This window comes from Ooceraea biroi, chromosome 2 (assembly GCF_003672135.1).
Source record: "Ooceraea biroi isolate clonal line C1 chromosome 2, Obir_v5.4, whole genome shotgun sequence".
Classification (NCBI taxonomy): Eukaryota; Metazoa; Arthropoda; class Insecta; order Hymenoptera; family Formicidae; genus Ooceraea; species Ooceraea biroi.
Window position 1 is genome coordinate 1710967 of NC_039507.1, and position 19996 is coordinate 1730962.

Sequence of the window (19996 nt, forward strand, 5' to 3'; positions counted from 1 at the left end):
AGGAGCCACGCCTCATGGCTTAAACCGTTGAAACCCGTTAAAAGCCCGGCTAAACGGCTCAAAGATCAGGATTATTGATCAATAGATCCAGATATATTTCTCTTATATTCAAGGTAACAACCAATTGAACAAACAGTTCAAGAATTATTACTTGCATAAAAACGGGATCAAATTAAAAGAAATTAAAGTTTCGGTTAAATATTTATGTCAAAAATTAGGTTAAAAGTAAAAAGAAATTACATTAAGTTCCGCAAATTCAACACTTTTAGTGATTAAATTGATGTAAGTTACAATAACGAGCATGATTTTTAATATTATTGCAAAAGGGAAAGTACACCTGGTTTATTACTTCACGGTTATGGTATACTGTAAAAGCTTAAGTTTTTGCGGAATTTTCTCTCGCATTATGAGCTGCTAAGAAGCGTAAAGTGGTGAAAGAACTGGAAACGTAATAACATAATAAGAGGATTACTTTCGAATAACGTCGCAAATCTTAACGCGCTGTACGGCTTTTACATTATATGAAATGCTATATGCGTGATAATAATACCCCGAGAAAGAAAACTTTGCAACAAACCTTGCTTCTATCATAATTTTGTGCGATCTCGAGAGACGCCGCGTATATACTCTTGACACTTCTTAACGATGACGAGGAAGATGAAGCCACCCAAGAAGTTGCGGCAAGAGATTCAACTTGAGGAGATCACCCGTCGTTTTTATGTCGAAAGTGACAGGCGCAAAACGCTCTCCTAAAAAAGAGATCTTTTAATCAGTGTAAAACTTTATTGGTAACTCGTGGAAGACGCTTCGACGTAACTCCGTCGTTTCGCAATCGCGCGAACGAGAAAAATAAGACGGCGGTGACGAGTCGCGATAAAAGTTCGAACGGAGGTGGTGTTCTCGACCACCGATGCGCCATCCGGAAAACGCGAGCGTTGGTACCCTAACGATCCAGGACACTTTTCGAAAAAAACTTTTTCAATCTGTACGAAAGTTCGTAGTAATTTCCTGAAGACGCATACACGCACACAGTTTGCGGAACTTTAGCTCGTTTCAAGGAAGCGCACAGGAAGAAGTGGCGCAGCAAAAGCGAGGATGGTTTCTACTGGCCGCCGTGTACCTACCCTTGATCCTTTATGCAGGGACGAAGGACGGCCGTCGAGCCGTCTTTTTGTCGTCCGTGAGAATTGAGGCGTGGGGGCGAGAAGGTCTTATGAATATCTTATGAATGCATATAAGCCGCCACCGCGGTATTACACGGTGTCACCGTGTCCTGGATAAGGCGCCGCCACTGAAAAATGGCCCTTCTTACTTATCCCTCGAGCCCTTGATGGGACCGATCCCGGGGCGACGTTTTCACTTTTTCGCACGTTACACCCGAGCACGGGAGACTAATCTGCATTTAACGCTGCGCCGCGACGACGGCGCTTTATCAGACTGTTCATGCAAAATTTCCTCGTATTACGCAAGACAACCAAGAATTGTGGGGAAAGACGAAGGCTCGGTAACTTTCCGGCTCTTAATCTTTTGAGTTCGTAATTACTGTTGATATATAACAGACATCATAGGGAGTATTACATATTGTATTCGCTAAAAGCTTCGTGAGACATTTCATTGGAATTATTCCAATTTGTATTGTGTCCACGTCAAGAAAGATCAATATCTCCCAGTTGGCATGAATTGATGGGAGTACAATAAAATGTTTACAATCTATGGACACTTGATATAAAGGGAGCGCGCACTTTGTAATAGACAAAACCGGACATTATTTTTACATGGATGACAAATATATTCTGCTATGTGGAAGACAAGTTTCAAACAAATGGAATAGGATTTGATAATTCAACTGGCTATATTTGAAAGCATCAATAATTCTATTCTATTGTAGATTACTGTTCTAGTTCTAGTTAAGTTTTTCAATTAATAAATAAATAAATGTAATGTAATAAACTTATTTTGTATGTTGTGTATGTGTATGTTATGATAACCGAGAAAAATGTAATTTTATTTGAGTAACATTTGAGAGGTATAACGTATTATTTCTGAATGAACTATTGAAAAATTAATTATGTTACGCATATTTTATTTACCGTCCACGCAGCTACGATATGATGTAACATACAAATCTCAATTAGCATGATTTCAGTCTATTCCATTTTTATCTTGAAAAATAGATTTTAAGTTGCAAGATAATTTTATTCCTAGAATTAATGTATGTGCACATAAAGTTTTTAGCAAAAATATCATTTAAATTTAAAAAAAGTACATGGATATTTATTGTTTGCATAATTGCATTCTAGCTCCATTCTACAAGTAAAATAAGAATTAGAATTTTTATGAAAATTTTGTAATCAGCAAACTCTGAAATAATTCTTTTTCAAAATTTATGTGAGATTACATGGTTGTACGTTACAGAAGCTTCGTGCGAGATTATGTTTACAACCAAAGAGCCGAGTGCATGAATAAACAATGCAATATTTCTCATACAAGCATGGCTGTTTGATGAACTTACCTTTTGAATAATAACTAGCATAACATGATAGAATTTGATATACATGAAAATGATCTTTCGTAGATTGCATTCTCTTACGACGCGAACAAGTACTTTCAACGACATTACGTCGGAAACACTTCCGGATATCTAAGCCGAGACCTAGCCAAGGTCGACACTTAATGGTGCAGTAAATTCTTACGTTGTTGCTCGTTTCTTCCCGCGCAACGACGACACTTCAGACAAGTCACGCGAGTAACCATTAAAAGTGATGGAAGAACAGCTCATAAATGAGATATTACACGCAATATCTATAGCTCACGAATGCATTATATGCAATTATTTCATGTTGTGATTCTTCTTAGAAAAATCTTTCTACGTGTAAGAACTAAATAACAGAGAGAATCTCTTTTCGCTTACATCTTTATTTCCTTTAAATATTATATCAACATGGGTTTTAAAATATGGACTAAAAAAGTGATTAAATGATAAAAAATTTGATTCTTATTACATTATAATTATGTTAGAACTTATGTTAACTTGCAATTTGTAATTTCAATTTGTCACGATCGTATCATTGCTACCTTATTTCATACTGGACAAAACGTAGTCAGTGCAATATTGAAGAATATTCCAATATACAGCAAAAGGACACGACATCATCTCTACGAAAGAAATAACATTTCACAGAACAATCGGGGCTCTTGCTGCCGCCTTAAAAAATAAACCCTCTTGGCGTGCACTCTATCAGATCGGTGGACAATGGGGGACCCGAGTATCGGTGGAAAGCACTCCGCGATCACGGAGACAGGGATAAGAATGGATTCCACGAGAGAAACGAGCTTTCGTCCGACTACGAGCGGACCTTTATGAAAAGCTCAAAGAGGGTGCCCTCCACCCCCGTCGCTTCTCGCGGAATACATGGCCATGCGTAGTGACGCTACAGCGCTGGCTTTCACAGCGTGGCCTCGATACGTAAAGGTGCTGCGCGCTACCAGGGAAAGGAATAAATTTAAATATCGCTTTGATATGTTAATGAAGATCGTCACGGCGCAAGGGGCGATATTCTTTGATAGCGATTCTTTCCGTTGGCCTTTTTTCCCGTATCTCCCCTTCCGGCCAGTCTTGTGTCCCTCATCGTCTGTACATTATTTCTGACTCTCTCTCTCTCTCTCTACGGTCTAGCCTACTTTTCTCCTCTACCCATCCCTCTCTTCTTTCGTTCTTCTTTCATCCCTCGGAATGGAATCCCCGTGTGTGGCACGATTTATATTTTCAGGAAACGCCACGCTCCACCTGCGCGCGAGTGTATGCAAATAGCAGCGCGCGGAGAGAAGCTGGCTGGTTTTTCGCACGCCCTTGTCTTTTCCTCCTCTTTTCGTTTTTCCTGAAAAAAACTTCCGTTTTCCACCTCTGCCATCGCTCCACTGATGTTCTCCTCTACCTCTTCCTTTATCGCCAATTTTTTTGTCGGCCCTTTTTCAAGCGCAGCTTAGTCAGCTTTCGTAGCGAAATATTAACAGGCACATTATGTTTCGCACCTGTGGTCTCTGCGATGCTTGCTGATAATATTTATAAGCTTGATGGAATCAAATTGCGAAATCACGAAAAGTTCTAAAAAGCCCATTGTCTTTCTCCGTTATGTCTCTTTTCTATTACCGTTATTTCGTAATTTGAAATTTATAAAATAAATATATGTGTATTTAAAAATGTCTATAAATAATTATTAAAGATCCCAAAAAATCTAAGCACAGCTTTTTAATAAGTTAAAGTTTAAAGTTTAATAAGCTTTCTGAGCTTAGCTTAACTTTCTGAGCTATTTCGTATTAATTCCTCAAGAATAATTATGTTAACATGGTAACGTTAACGTTTCTCATAAATCATTTTTTTGGGATTAAATTGAATCGCGCTTGCATTGGTATTTGGCCTCTGCTGTATGTCTATTTTACGTAATACATATTAACGTGTGTACAAGCTGTTCCCTAGAGAGCCCTGTGAATATTTAAGGATCTTGCCGCGATACACACTCACGGAAGCTCACGAAGCGCGTGTATAGGGATGCTGGAAGAAGAATGACAATGGAATTCGGTCCTTCGGAATTTTTTATCTCTCAGTGGCCAAAAGTCCCAGAGCAATTGTTTCGCCTTCTTCTCTATCTTAGCGTCTTGTATTTTTCTCTTTCTCGATTCCTCGGTTTCTCTTGCTTGTGCTTGAGCGTTATTCCTTGCTCGTGACGTTTCAGGAGGACGTCTATTCACCGTACGTCCAGAACCCGGACGTGCTTGGCCTTCTTTCGGTTTTCTCACTGCTTCTCCATGCTTGCTTCTGTAATTCTTCAAGCCTGTGTAATTTGTAATTTCCTCGACACGTCGTTGTGCCGCCCATCGTGTCCATTTAACTATTTGTCGGGCTCTTGACGCGAGGAGTACTTGAAACTCCGAAAATAAAATACCGATTTATATAGAAAGAAATTTATTCTAAACATTAGCTGCGTCTGTTTCTTCTAATTGAACACATATGCCCTCTTGATGTACTCATATCGCAAAGAGCTTTAATTACAAACTTTTTATGTCAGCAATATTATAATTGACTATTTTACTTTATTCATACAATAGAATTAAGTGTGTCGCTCATAAAACATCTTTAATATTTCTCGAAGTTCCTCTGTTTGACGATCCATTATTGAATATGCCACATCCGTCAACATTTCTGTGAATTATTCTATAAAGTGCAAAAACCAGCATTCAAATAACACGCCGTTGTATCGAATATCGGCTGATTCATCAGCTATCTACGCTGAAATGCCGTTTAGTCTGATACTAAAATTCGCGGAATTCTCGCGAATAGACTGATCAAGAGACATATTATAAAAACAGCAGCTTTTATTAATAGTAGATGTACTTAAAGCAAGCGGACATTGCCTGATTGCCTCTGTACATCATAACATTCTTATTAAGCAACGCGGTCGCGACGCCAAGTACATAAAAATCAAAAATAAAGTTCCGAACAATGAGAGTCACTGCATAAACATCGAGCGTTACCAAGTTCAGTGCATAGACGTCAAGCGCTAAAGATTTGCACGAATAGATAAATCTTTATTATCCAACATTTTTATGTTGAATGAGATCTGAGCAGAAATAAAATGGTATATTATTGCGGCAATACAAAAATACATAAAAACATTTAAAATTAATGAAATATAAAAACTTTTGACAAAAAGTAACGAGATCCTTCTAAAAAACCTTACAAAGGTAAAAAAATACGCCAAGTACATAAAAAAGCAAAACTAAATATGATGAAATCCATAGTTAACTAGTCAAGTACCTAGAAGCAATTCAGTTTAAGGATTTGTAATTTGAGATAATACTTGACGTGCTCGGGTCGCATTAAAACGTACGTTCTACCTATAGGTATAATTTGTGTAACCTCTATCTGTAAATTATTTGTATTGAGTGAGTAATGAAAAGGGATATTTATAATCACTCCGCTAATGTGCAAAACTATAAATGTATTTGTTTTAATATTACCAAATACAAAGATTTACGAGACATTAGTGAAAATACTCAAGGCAGTACAACTTTAGAAGAATGCATGTCCAATGCGACATGGGCACACCAAGTATTATCTCAAATTACAAATCCTCAAACTGAATTGCTTCTAGGTACTTGGCTAGTTAACTATGGATTTCACAATATTTAGTTCTGCGTTTTATGTACTTGGCATATGTTTTTAACTTTGTAAGGTTTTTTAGAGGGATTATAAATATCTCAGAATTACTCCGAAAAAGAAAATCTTTCTAACGGCAAGAACTTTTTCATAAATGTGTTTACAGTTTTTTCAATAGCAGAGAACTATAAGCAATATACCAAATAACAATATAAATATCTCAGAACTACTCGGCAAAAGAACAAATTTCTACAAGCTAGAACTTTTTCATTTCTGGGTTTAGAGTTTTTTCAATAGCAGAGAACTCTAGGCAATATACCAAATAACAACATAAATATCTCAGAACTACTCGGAAAAAGAAAAAATTTCTAACGGCTAGAACTTTTTCATTACGGGGTCTATGGTATTTTTACTAGCAGAGAACTCTAGACAACACACCAAAAAACAATATGCACTACTCAGAACTATTCGGAAAAAGAAAAAATTTCTAACGGCAAGAGAGAGAGAGAGAAAGAGAGAGAGAGTACATATATAAACAATAAAAAGAACAAAAGTTTTTTGAATCATGGGTGTGCCAGGGTAGTCATGTATTTTTATTAAGTTGTACGATATCAAGATAACTACTGTATTTTGTATCTTGATGTTTTTCAATGATGACTCGCAAATGATTTTATGTCTCTTATAGGTAGAACAGTACGTTTTAATGCAATTCGTGCACACCAAGTACTTAAATGTCGTCATGCGATAAGAGATTATGCACGGAAAACGTTTGGGTAAAATACTGAAACTGAATTGCTTCGAGATACATGGTTAGTTAACTATTGATTTCATATTTAGTTTTGATTTTGATAAATAGTTTTTAAAACTTGTTGTTGCGTACAAGGTAGGATTTTTTATGTACTTGGCGAACTTTTTACCTTTGTGAGGTTTTGTTAGTGGGATTATATAGGTTACAAATTTAGACATACTTGAAATAAGTTAAGTAAGAATGGCGAGATCGATATCGTCTCAGAAATTATCGCGTTTACAATTGTCCTTCTCACTTATGAGATCATCTTCGAGCTCTAATGTTATTTCGAAGAGGTATAAGCTGATTTTATACTTGATATTTTTCTTGACTTGAAGTGTTCTTATATGTACCAAAGATGGAAATCTTGGTAAATTAGGTTTCCAGATTGCAACGTGGTAATAAAATTTCTTCCTCTCCTTCTTATCTAGATAAATTTCCAGATAAGTGATAAAGAGTCACTTCAAATTTCATTTGCTAGAAAATAACATTTATTTTTGTCAAACTTTTATTTCAGATCGCTTGATTCACTCATATAATCAATATATATATATATATATATATATATATATATATATATATATATATATAACGTTCAATTTAATCGTTTGGGGAAATGAAATCCAAGTATGATCGGTTAAATAAACAATATTTCTGGTAGCTGACAGTAATGTTCAATTTTCAGATAAAATGCAATCTATGTGTGTGTGTGTGTGTGAGAGAGAGCTTTATCATCAATATGTCGTTATATTAACAATCCATCGGTGAAAGATATCGAGACAAAATAAACGATTTCGATTTACGTTGATTTTTGTTATATTTGTGTTACATTTAATGGTTTTAGTGATGTATCTTAATGTGAATAACAGGGTTTTAATATGATAACGCGGATGAATTAACAGCACACGAGCAGTAATATAATTAGACACTTAATGCTCATTGACAAAACGAACTGAAGAAGGTACCTATAGCCTGTGTCGTTACGCTGGGAAACGTTTGCAGAAGTTAAGGGAAAGTTTAAGGGAAAATGGACTATCGTGCGTGAACATGGAGAAACTCTCGAGTATCTCTGGAAAGTACTTGAACATCCCACATGTAAGAAAAGGATGTTGTGCAAGAATGAAATTAGTTGTATCGATCTTAACATGTTGTTTAAATCATTCAAGAAATATGAACAAAAGCAGTATTGTTTATACGTATTAAAAAATAATATCGTTTATTTATTTATGTAAGATAAAGAAGATATAACCTATTTGATCAAATATTAAATATTATGTTCTATATATTTCGTTTTTTAGGATTAATCTCGAATTATTGCTTGATGCTAAAAGTGAAGTGCGCAACATTCGTTAAAATCTATTAACATAAATAAATAAAATATTAAGATATTCTAAAAAAATTTGCATATAATTATTTGGTGTCGTAAAGCGCTCTATTTCTTTAAATCATGCTTAGATTAGTAATTACTAAAACAACGAAAATAAGCCGACGAAAAGAAAAGAAATCACATTGATGATTAATCTGACATTTCTTTACATCTTTTGCAATAAAGTTCATGCAAGAGATTTTGAAATGGTCTGATACTTGGTATTCTGTTTTCAAGGAAAAAGAAAGCATTGGTTACTATCGTGCGAAAATATTGATATTTTGCTTTGAAAAATGTCGTATACCATCTGAAAGCCGATAATGCACCAGGTCGACGATATCGCTTGTGCTTATGCGCGCTGGAAAAACTATCGAACTGTTCGGCGATATCGCAGAGCCGGGATGAAAAATGTTTTTCGATAAAAGTCAATGCGAAACTTTGTGGAATAATAATGCTGGTCGCAGGCATCTGTGCGCCTGTACTACAAAATGTATTTCGATTAAATCGGATCGAGATGGAGCGTCGAGTGAGATAAAGTTTGCTTTGTTCATAAATATTAGACGCAACAAATGATAATAGAATTTGGAGTTACGTAATGCGTTGCACATTATGAAATACAGGGATAAACATTTCCGATAAAAGTAATAAATATTATAAGAAGCGGTGTAACGGTTAATGTCGCAGAAAAGAGCGTTATTTATTAATATGGTGGATCATTGAAGAAGCAATCTGCCTTCATGGTAGAATTTCTTCGTAGCACCGTAGCTGAAAACCAATAACGCTGAAAATTGACTGTATCATCTGCACTCTGAGGTCGGTAGGAAAAATAATTGGCCCGATGATATTGCGTTCAGGATACGCAATATCGTTTTTCCCGATTCGCAGTTAACATTTATCATGATAAAGCGTGATCGTATCATGCGAAATAAAGTTCATGTGAAGTTCAAGAGTACGGAAGGCTGGAGAGAAGAGAGCGAACTAAATACTATTGTTAACGTGACGTAATTGGTAATAAAATAACAATAAAAGAAATAACGAACATTGTTCGTGAATGTGTTCCAGCGAGAATATGCTATGCATATTGAGGCTTGAGGGAATAATGATGTTTCTCCTCAAATAACTTCGACCAACACAAAAAATTTAAGAGAGAGAGAGAGGGGGGGGGAATTACATTACAGCCAGTTTAATCAGAAAATACACAATGCCTCCATTCTCCCTGTTTATTCTGAAATGAGAATATTGCGTATAATAAAAAGAAATAAAACGAATGTTCTGCTTTACTTCTCGGTATAATCTCCATGAATTATATGAGCTTATGTCGTTGTAGTATAAGTGGACGAAGATTATGTTAAAAGAATGTGGACCTAGAATCCCTTTAATCATATAATTCTCACATTTTCTACTATAAAATATCGCAAGAAAGATACATATGTTTATTGGATGAGAGTAAAATAATGGAATGATAAAACGAACGTTTTCGTTTTACATTTCTGTGCAATTTTGTTGCATACTTATCTTCGTTAAATATTCCAAAGAACTTCAAGATATATTTATTACGTGAATGTAAAATATTCAGATAAAAGCCACTTTATCTGAATATTGGATTGACTGTATCGTTTATATATCTACCAAATCGCCAATTGTTTGCTCTCCTTTCAATTATATCTTTCAATTATATCTTTTCAGTTTCCGAGTTTACTCCTGCCTCTATCGATATACGTATATTTTCAACTCTCGTTTAATATTACCTCTATACCCGCATAACATTCTCAATTTGATTATACATACATACCTATATTTGATGGCACGTTGCTACGTGCTTACTTTCTACTTGCATGTGACAGCGACGTCGTGACACCCTGAAATCATCATGAATAACGGGATGCTTCCAGCGAAACCTAGAGAACGGCGCGCGTCGTCAACTCTGCCTTGCTGGTTCCGCAATATTCCATCGACGTAGGAAATCGCTGGTTTTCGCCGACAACGATCTCTCGAATATACGCTTTTCTCTCTCCTTCCTCTCTTTCTTTCTCTCCGTTATAGAGCTCGACAAATTGACACCTCCAGCAACGACCTGAGTCTTTCGCGACTTAACGCGAAATATTGAGCATAGTCACGCGAACTACACTCGGTGCACAATAGCGAATTCTTGGCGAAAGTTCGCGGTATGGAGAAATGGGACTTGATTGTTCCGCGTGTTTTCCAATTAATCCACCGCGGCAGCTTCTCTCCTTGCACCATGGCCTCTAACTCTCGACATGAACGAGTCATTGTGGAACTCATTATCACGTTTCGGTTCTTTGCTTTCAAACATTCAGAGAGTTTGTTGTAGCTGGTGCGATGTAACACAACTAATGATTTGAACGCGTTGTGCTTGCAAAAGGAAGAATACAACGTGCCACTTTAACAGGCAATGACGATGACGCGTATAATCGTGCAAAGATACTTTGATTACATTTGGCATGTAAATTTTCTCGTTATTTATTCTATTAGCAAATAATATTTTTTAATCTCTTTTATTTCTTCACAACTTAAGATACAGATATCTAAATGTGTTAATTTGATTTTATAAGTTTAAATAAGATTGTTTTATTTTTCTGTTACAGTTTGGACAGAGATCAACCATTTACCTTCCAGCTAGGTGTTGGACAAGTTATCAAAGGATGGGATCAAGGTCTTTTGGACATGTGTGTAGGCGAGAAGAGGAAGCTGACGATACCACCTGAACTTGGGTATGGCGACAAGGGTGCCGGAAACGTTATTCCTGGTGGTACGATGTTTTTTATTATTTCTGTTTTTCATATCTTATATTTTTGCAAATTAATGTTAATGTTATTTCATACTCATGCCTCTAGCAAAATGCATTTTTATTAGTAAAATGGACCATATATAAATGTCTAAAGAAAATTAAATTTCTAATAAAAATATTATTAATATTGTACATTATTCAAATATTAAATCAATACTTTCTATATTACAATAAGTAATATTTTCTACAAATAAATCTTTATGCGGATAAATTATGTTAAATGCAATTACGATACAAAGAGAAAAAGAAACATGAACTATTCTTTCTATGAAAATATTTTCCTATGTGCTAGTGTCAAATTTGACATAATAATCAGTGCTGCAATTTTATCGCTCTTTCGGGTTTGCAATGCATCATTAATGTCCCTCTAATCAAACTTTTGCTAATCGAGACACACGTCAATGGATGTATATTCGACAATCAATTGTACCGCAATGGTGGCGTGCGTACACCACGATTAAAAGGCGTCACGCTGACATGGGCATTTTTCGGATCACACGCGGAACTGTTTTTACGCGCGCGATGAGGGGGATTACGGAAAGCTTGAAAAGGATGGGGGTGAGCCGGCCGGTATCGGCCAGATCGATACAAGGGTAGTCGTTAGTAACGGAATCGAAGTCAAAAATGCAATTGCACGGAAATCCAATAAAGCATCAACCATTAAATTGAGCACCGTTGCCTCCGCGAGCAGCAGCATCAACAGTGATGAACGATTTGCCTCTTTCACAGAGATCCCGCGCATAGATAAATCGTTCGTTACGTGTCAACCTCCCCCTGTTTATTTTAATTACCTTTTAAATACAAAATATGCGGAGTATGCAAAATCGATTTGCGAATTTCGGTTGGCTGAGTTACGATCGTCTCATCTATTCAGAATCCGCGAGTTAATCATGGCATAGGGATATCTATTCGAATACTTTTCTGTATTGAAATACGTAATAATAATTAAATAAATACTTATTTTTCACATAGTGTGTGCAATAAAAAAAATTAAAAAGGCAGAGTATAAATAATACGAAGAAATAATATTATCGTTATATAAATGTAGTTATAATTTATGATTTCGACTCGAATTGATTACTTGTCTACTCTCATGCTAAACCTGACACTAACACGTTTCCGTGTTATTCAATGCATATCATTATCGAGGTATTCTTGTTGTATACGAGATACAATGATAAAGAAGACTAGGAAGACACGAAAATCCAAGTATATTCTCACTGAAACGCCATCATCTCTCTCCATTTTTCACATCCAATTTCCACGACGACGACAGCGTTACACCGGTCCCGGCGCATTATTATTCGCCGTATTAATTTCACTCGTTTAAATAGTGAATAATTAAGCGCCATATTTCATTAGGGCCAGCTTAATCGCGACGGGACCATCCATAATTAATGGCTGGACGTGCCGGGTTCGCGTATGCATTCCCTCTCGTGCCGAGCACTTCGTTAGTCTCCCGGCCGAATTTGCTGGTCATTGTTATTTCGAATATCTATAGGCGTCGTTATTGGCGATCGAATTTCTGTATGCGACGCTATTCACGAACGTGTGTGTATGTGTGTGCGTGGGTGCGCGATTAATTCTCTGTCGATGAATTTTTTTAAAAGGTAACGGTATATTTTCTTCCAACTGTCTTTTTACTATTGATATCTTTAAATATAAACAATGTCGCAGTAATTGTAATAAGTAGTGCAGATATGCACAATAAAAAAATGTTTTAAAATTATATTTTATTAATTATTGAGGGAAAAAATGATAGCCATCTATCTATAACTGTTCTTCTTTTAGTTAGTTCCTATGAATACTATGCTCTCTCTGCCATTTTTGCCTCTATCATATACATAATTAGCCTACCTATTCAATTATGAAATAAAATAAAATAAAGATTTATTATAAGATGTTTTAATAAATAATTATTATTATTGTTGTCAATAATCAAGTAAATTGATTAATTTATATACTATACAAGTTATTAATAGAAAAAGTTATTATTAATTCCAGGTGCTACTCTTACGTTCGAAGTTGAGCTCATGAACATTAGCGATTCTCCTCCAACCGCCAACGTTTTCAAGGAAATCGATGCCGATAAAGACAACCAGCTGTCCCGCGAGGAGGTGAGAGCAATGGCAAGATCACTTTAAGTTTTTTCGTTTGGGCCATTTGTGGTGCTGGTCGTAGAGAAGTAGAGTTACAAAAGTCTCATTTAATAAGCTGTTTATTCCTATCTCAATAGTTTAACTGATATTAACACGATTTATTTATATTTTAATCAATTTTTTATAATGCTTTATTAGCTTTATTAGAATCGTATTTTTACATTTGCATGATATCATAATAGGTATAAAAGACATAACAAAAGAAACCAGAATAACTTAATACAAATGATGCTATTTGTGATATATCGCAATTATATTATCATTAAAAATCTGAAAGTCGGTATATCAGAACTGAAAAAATAAAACTGCAATTTTTCTATGTAAAGTAGAAGATAATATTTTCCGTAATAATACTTCAAAGCATACTGTACGTTGTAATATACTTGATACATTCATGTAAAACCTAACAAGTAACCTAGCTTGTAAACCCATATTCTATACATAGTCACGTTACCTATGCATAACAATCGTAATTAATTTACACGTGATCGATCTTGTTTCATTTACAGGTGAGCGATTACTTGCGAAAGCAGGTAATAGAGGCCGAGCAGGCCGGCGCCGGCGAGAACGACGACGTAAAGAAGATGTTGGCCGACCATGATAAGCTTGTGGAGGAAATTTTCCAGCACGAAGACAAGGACAAGAACGGCTTCATTTCCCACGACGAATTCAGTGGGCCGAAGCACGACGAGCTTTGAAGCCTTCGTCCCGCACCGTCGCGTCTCCGAGCGGCCGTTGTCGGCGCCGTCATTGCTCTCGCCGTTGACGACGCCGTCGTATCCCGCGCCACCACGTGTTCACCTCTGTATAAAATCACCTCTTCGAGCCCGCTCTCGGGGATTCCCAAAGGATCCATTGATCGATTGTCCCGAGCACACGCGTACGCAAACTCGCAAGACCAACCAACGGATTTATCAGGAAACTTCTCCGACACTAGCAGCAACGAGAGAGGGATGCGCCCTTCGGGAATCTCCGACTCGTCGGGTCGCATTCGTGTCCTTGATCGCGGGAGACTTCCGGGAGTAAGTGGACATTCGACGAGAGATCGACAACGAAAAATACAGGGAAAATCCGTAAAGTGAAACTGAGTTTCTCGGGGCTGCGGGAGATTCGGAAAAGTCACCCGCAACCTCGCGGACTGTCCGACGGCTCTAAATCTGAGTAGAGTTTCAAGATTTTCCGATTTTTGAGACCTTCGCTTGGAGGATACGATTGCGTTCGCTCGGAATGAGAATCGCGACGACATCCCGCGAACTACATACGCACAGCATTAACTTGAGAACCTGCAGAAAGAATCTCGATCGACTTCCGGCGTAATCGCCACTTGAACCCCTGATCCTGGCACAGTTTACTAGGAATATCTGCGAATCGTTCGTTATTTTGTTTTTATCTTTATAATAATTTTGATATAAAGTATATAAGATTTTATATTTTAATGTTAATGTTTGCTATTAGTTAATTTTTATATGTATTTTATATGGAATGGAATTTCCGTCTTAATTGATTACAAATTATTTACAAAATAATCAAACTTCAGTTATCGTTTCTTATCAGATAAAATTGCTTTTAATAGAAAATAAAGTTCCCGGTATTAAATCGCGACATATATCATTGTCATTGCTAATTTCTGAATAATGTATTTGATTCATTTTCTTTTATACTACTTTAAAGATCCACAAAATCTTATAAAAACCCAACACGGAAATTTCCCGGGTATTCCTAGGCAGAAAACGACATTCCGGCGCAACGACGCTGTTGTACATTTTAATACGATATCACAACAAAAGAAACGGAAAATGCACGAATGCCTGCTCGAGTGACTGTGCACTGTCGTGGCGTGAAATGAGAGGCTGTTCCGCGCTATATATATATATATATATATATTATTATATGAATATAAAGAGAGAAAGCGAGAGATTGATGATAGAGAACGAAAGAACAGTGTGACGGAGAGAGTGTTTTTTCTACATGATTATAAATGTTAGTGTAATTCAAAGCATCGACGCGCATATGGTGCTGAAAATCACACGCATTCTGTCCTCTCAAAGCTTCCCTCACGATTTCCCTTATCCCAGCCATAACGATTCCTTGCTCGAGAGTCGCGCGTACGATATTCACATCAGGAAACGAGAAGAGGATGACAAGGAAGAAGAGGAAGAAGAAATATCCTGAGTATGTGCAGTGCAGATGAATGTGGTCGCTCTTACGCGAGCCTTCCTTATCGTCGCTATCATTATTACATTTTAACTGATACGTTTTTATTATCACATTATATTGTATGTTGTTAAAGTTGGATGAAGGTTACTAATAAATCGTGTGTCTCGAGCACAGTTTGTTATATAACCACCTCTTTCAATTTCTGCATCCCCGTCTGAACTAACATTCACACACGCGCGGCTTATAATTCTGGGAAGAATATTCGAAATATTTCTACAACCCGCAATTATTTTTATACTTAAAATTTTCTCTTATTCGGAATTCCTTTCTATGCTACTTAATCTTTTAGCAAGAATAAAAATTACCGTTGATTCTATGTAACAATTATTTAACAACTAGCTTGTACTTTTTATACTGATTACATTCATTACATTGGTAATTGTATAACGCAGTTGTTTTATTTCAATACTTACCTTTAATATTGAAGAAAATAAAAGCTGAAAAAGTTCGAAGATTTTTTAGAATCAAAATAAATTGAGTTAATATGGAAAGAACGATTATTTACGGGGAAGAAAAAGGATCGATATTACAGATTCTCCAGTATTTATAATTGCTTCTCGTTTTATTTCAAGAATCATTTTCACAGAGAGTTATAATGATTGGGATTATGCGCTTCTATGAAACGCGATAATAAAATGATGATTAAAGTAATTATGTTTCTTCTCCCGTAAGGCAAATCATGTCGCTAATGATTTACATCATCCGGTATATATCGATACGTTCGCTATTTGACAGGAATCATTCTAATATGTAGTATTCATATGTAAAATAGTTATCCCTTCGTTGTAAACAGATCGACGCGAGCAGGAAGACTGTTCGAGCGACCTGAAATATCGATCGATCGATCATAAAAAATTCGTCGAGGCACGTGGTGTTAGATGTGATTGTCAAGTCGACCCTGTCATAGTTCAAGTGAATCTTCCGAGAAGTGTAACAAGTATAGATTGATACGTAAAATATATAATTACGTAAACAAGGCGCGTAACTTTCAAAGAAAAGAAAATAGAACGTACAGAAAATTCTACGTAATCGCAAATCGTCGAATCTTTCAGAAATTTCCGAATAAAAGAAATTTTTCGGTGCAACTGGAAAATTTCTACAAAACATGGCGGACGTGTACGCGCGCGTAACAAGGCAATTCCTATGAAATAAAGAAATCCCTACGAGGCAGACACATTAAAATACGCGTCAAGAGGAACCTATTCGCTTGATCGTTCGCTTAAGCCTAAATCACCGATTAATACTTAATCACCGTTTAATACACGACAGAACGTATTTCATCTTTTTTCTTTTTTGCTTGTTATTTCGTCTCGGCAAATCGAATGACGAGTGCATGCACGCGGATGCCACGAATGTCGAGCTCCGCGATCGCAGTTTGACTTTGTCCAGGTGGTAGGTACCGTAGCGGAAGGCAGGATCCCATAATCGAGACATGGACAGGGATCATGGTGCCATTCGCCGAACTTCCCCCGTTTCACCTCTTCGTGATATTGACGTTCTGTTCTCTTTTTCGTCTCGCGAGAGCATGTCGTAGCCTTCGAATATTATCACAGTCAGTAGCCCTTGATGTAGGCGGCGATGTGCTTCTTCTCCTCTTCCGAGAGACCGTTCTTCAACGTTCTACGCACTGAAAGAGAAGCGCAACATTATGGCTGGCACCGATAATGCTTTTCACCTGATCGTAAGCAAACGTGGCACGAGTCAGTCTCTTTATTCACAATTCAACTTATATCTCCTTCACAGCTTTTACGCAATAGCATAAACTGATGTATTTTATGATACTTTTTTCCTGTGAAAAATATGCTGATAGACTTAATAAAATAAAGAGAAATGTCTTGGCATTTCTTTATCAGATTTTGTACAACGAAACTAAAAATTTTAGTATTCGAAATATTATTGCGTACCTGACAGGCACCACGTCTGCTTCGAGATTTTCAATTCGTGTACAATGAACTCTGTCCAATCGAAAAAGCGAGGAATGGAAAAGCCATACGTGAGGATACAAATTGACAAGCTAGAATAAAACGACGCAACTGCATTGCGTCTCTATAAAGTTTCTATAAAAGGTTTGTAAAATGTTTTTGATATCCTTTGCATTCCTAGTTTATATGTAACTATGTAGATTGGCTTCAAGTAAAAAAAGACGAAAAACACACAGAAAAAACAGGCTTTTTAAAAGCATTATTCTCTCAGTGCGAAATAGATAATAAATTAGATAATAAAAAAACAACAAGTAAGTATATCGTGATTTATGTTCTTTTGTGTCATTCTAATGTGCATGCTGTGGAAATAAAGGGAGATACAACTGAGTTACAAACAATGAGTTACGATAAGATTTCAGTATTGCGTGAGCACCTTCGTGCCGGCCCGTGACGTACAGAGTATCAAATTAACATTTTTCTGCGTTAACGACTTTCGTGTTAAGACGGTTGAGATAAATTCGTATTAGGCTCGACGACGCTTAATTAATGAGCTGTTGCATAATCATACTCGAGACCACTAGCCTCATATCTTAAAGCTCGATATCGAGTTTGCTATCGCGTGTAACAGAAGTGGTTACGCGAGTACCGGAAAGTATATTGTTGCTGAGTTGTGTTTGATTCAACGTATATATTTTCAGCATAATATAAATTTAAATATAAAGATTAGATTTAAAATCAACTTTCGTATTAATTTGAAGATATCGAATTTTGATATATTATAACAATAAAAAATTAAACCACTCAAGATGACGTAAGCGTCATCAGATTAAACATAATTGGAACACAATCACGATAAAAAACTTGCTAATTTTACTGTTTTATATATCGAGTATTATAGAAATACTGACATAATCAGTTGAACTATTAATAACGACATCGATGTACATCAAAATTCTCCTACACATCGCATTATTTCGATCACATGTACTTAGTTCAGAGTTAATTTGCCGCGAGAGAGATTAGTTGACATGATGGTTTGTCAATATGTCCGATAGTAAATAAATCCCTGAAAATACAGCTATGGCTAAAATTGGCGATTGGTGGATTTGAAATTATACAAACAGTAGTAAAAAGAGAGAGAGACATACACATCTAAATGTTATAAAAATATAAAAACATATTATATTTATGCAGAATTTCAACTTAAAATTCGTTACGGTAATTAAATAAATATTTCTAATTCTTTTCGATTTACAATTACGCATTTTAAAATATTACAAAAATAAACGTTAAAAATTAATAATCTATACAAAAAGAATATGTGGTACGCGGGAAAGCGCAATAATTTCGATTATTCTACCATTTTTATTTCCACTACGATCAATCTTGCTTATTAAAGTCGATAGCAAATTAGTGTACTGTCCGGTAATTAGGGTTTCATTATAGCCTGCGAACAAAGAATCGATAACACGGCCGCATTAAATGTGTTTGGAAACCACCTACTTGGAAATAATGATGCTATCACCGCGATGCCGCGATATCGACAATATTTTCTTTCATCTAGTATCGCATAACAGAGGACTCTTTCAATGCAATTGCGCATGCATTTTTTCTTTTGATGATTACTTGCAATCCCTCTGATCTTTTTTGTTATTTTTACATCAGTTAAAACATAAACCTAAATCTATATCTCTCTCTTTTTCTCTCTTTACGATAAGATTGACGGCAGTATTTTAAGCTCAAATATTTATACCGTTTATCATGTAATCAGAAATAAATTTAGCAAAAAGAAATGTTTTCTGCAGCAGTTATAAATTAATTGGCATCCGTAAGATTGTTTAAATTGTAAATGTAACAAAATCACTGTGTGTGAAATTTCAGATCTCATTTGATTCACCGCGATCTAACGCGTATCTGCGCGTAAATGGCTGAAATTTTCATGCAAGCGAGTTCTCGGTTTTCTATCGTATCACGTTCGAGCCGTTAAACTGTCGCGGTAAATTATAATTTTTCCATAAAATCTATCATATATACAGCACGTAATAACACTTCCTTCTTCCTTTTTCCTTTCTTCCTGCTACTTGTCGTCAGGATCAATGCAATTTCGAGCTGTTCGTGATTGCAATTTAATGTTGCTCAATTAAATCATGCGGAAACTTTACAAATATGAAGTGTCCGCGAGCTGATTATTCGCCTGTTGTATGCTATGACAAAGGACTGTCACATAGGCGGATCCTGAACTTCGTGTTGTAAGCGTGCTGTTAATGGAATACAAAGCGATTTCGTTTAGCATTCGCTTTAATCAAATATCTTTATCGGCTTTTGCATCAACTGGAAACAGTGAATAAACTCTCTGTACTGCACTGACCAATGTAATTATTATAGTGTAATACAGTATTATATACGATATATTATTATAGTGTAATAAATTGTCTGATGCTAGGTTGTTGTAGTAATTAGTCATTGAAAGAGACGTGTATAGATAATGAACTTGTGTACGCCAAAATGTTACAAACATACTGTGTTACGTAATTTCATTTAACATAATTACAAATGTACGTCGCTTAACAAGTTTTTAC

The 19996-nt window shown here is 36.0% G+C and overlaps 2 protein-coding genes across 6 annotated transcripts in view; one reads left to right on the top strand and one right to left on the bottom strand.

Moving 5' to 3' along the window:
* LOC105287962 (peptidyl-prolyl cis-trans isomerase FKBP14) overlaps positions 1-15879 on the top strand; it is a 55587-nt gene extending 39708 nt beyond the window's left edge. The window contains exons 2-4 of the mRNA XM_011353865.3: positions 10917-11080; positions 13124-13236; positions 13788-15879. Of these exons, the coding sequence (XP_011352167.1) occupies positions 10917-11080; positions 13124-13236; positions 13788-13976 (466 nt within the window). The 3' untranslated portion in view covers positions 13977-15879. The remainder of the gene's footprint in view (positions 1-10916; positions 11081-13123; positions 13237-13787) is intronic.
* A 157-nt stretch (positions 15880-16036) lies between these two features.
* LOC105287966 (FH1/FH2 domain-containing protein 3) overlaps positions 16037-19996 on the bottom strand; it is a 134410-nt gene continuing 130450 nt past the window's right edge. For all 5 annotated transcript variants that reach the window (XM_026967869.1, XM_026967870.1, XM_011353869.3 and 2 more), the window contains one exon: positions 16037-17122. In XM_026967869.1, coding sequence (XP_026823670.1) covers positions 17049-17122 — 74 coding nt within the window. In that variant the 3' untranslated portion in view covers positions 16037-17048. The remainder of the gene's footprint in view (positions 17123-19996) is intronic.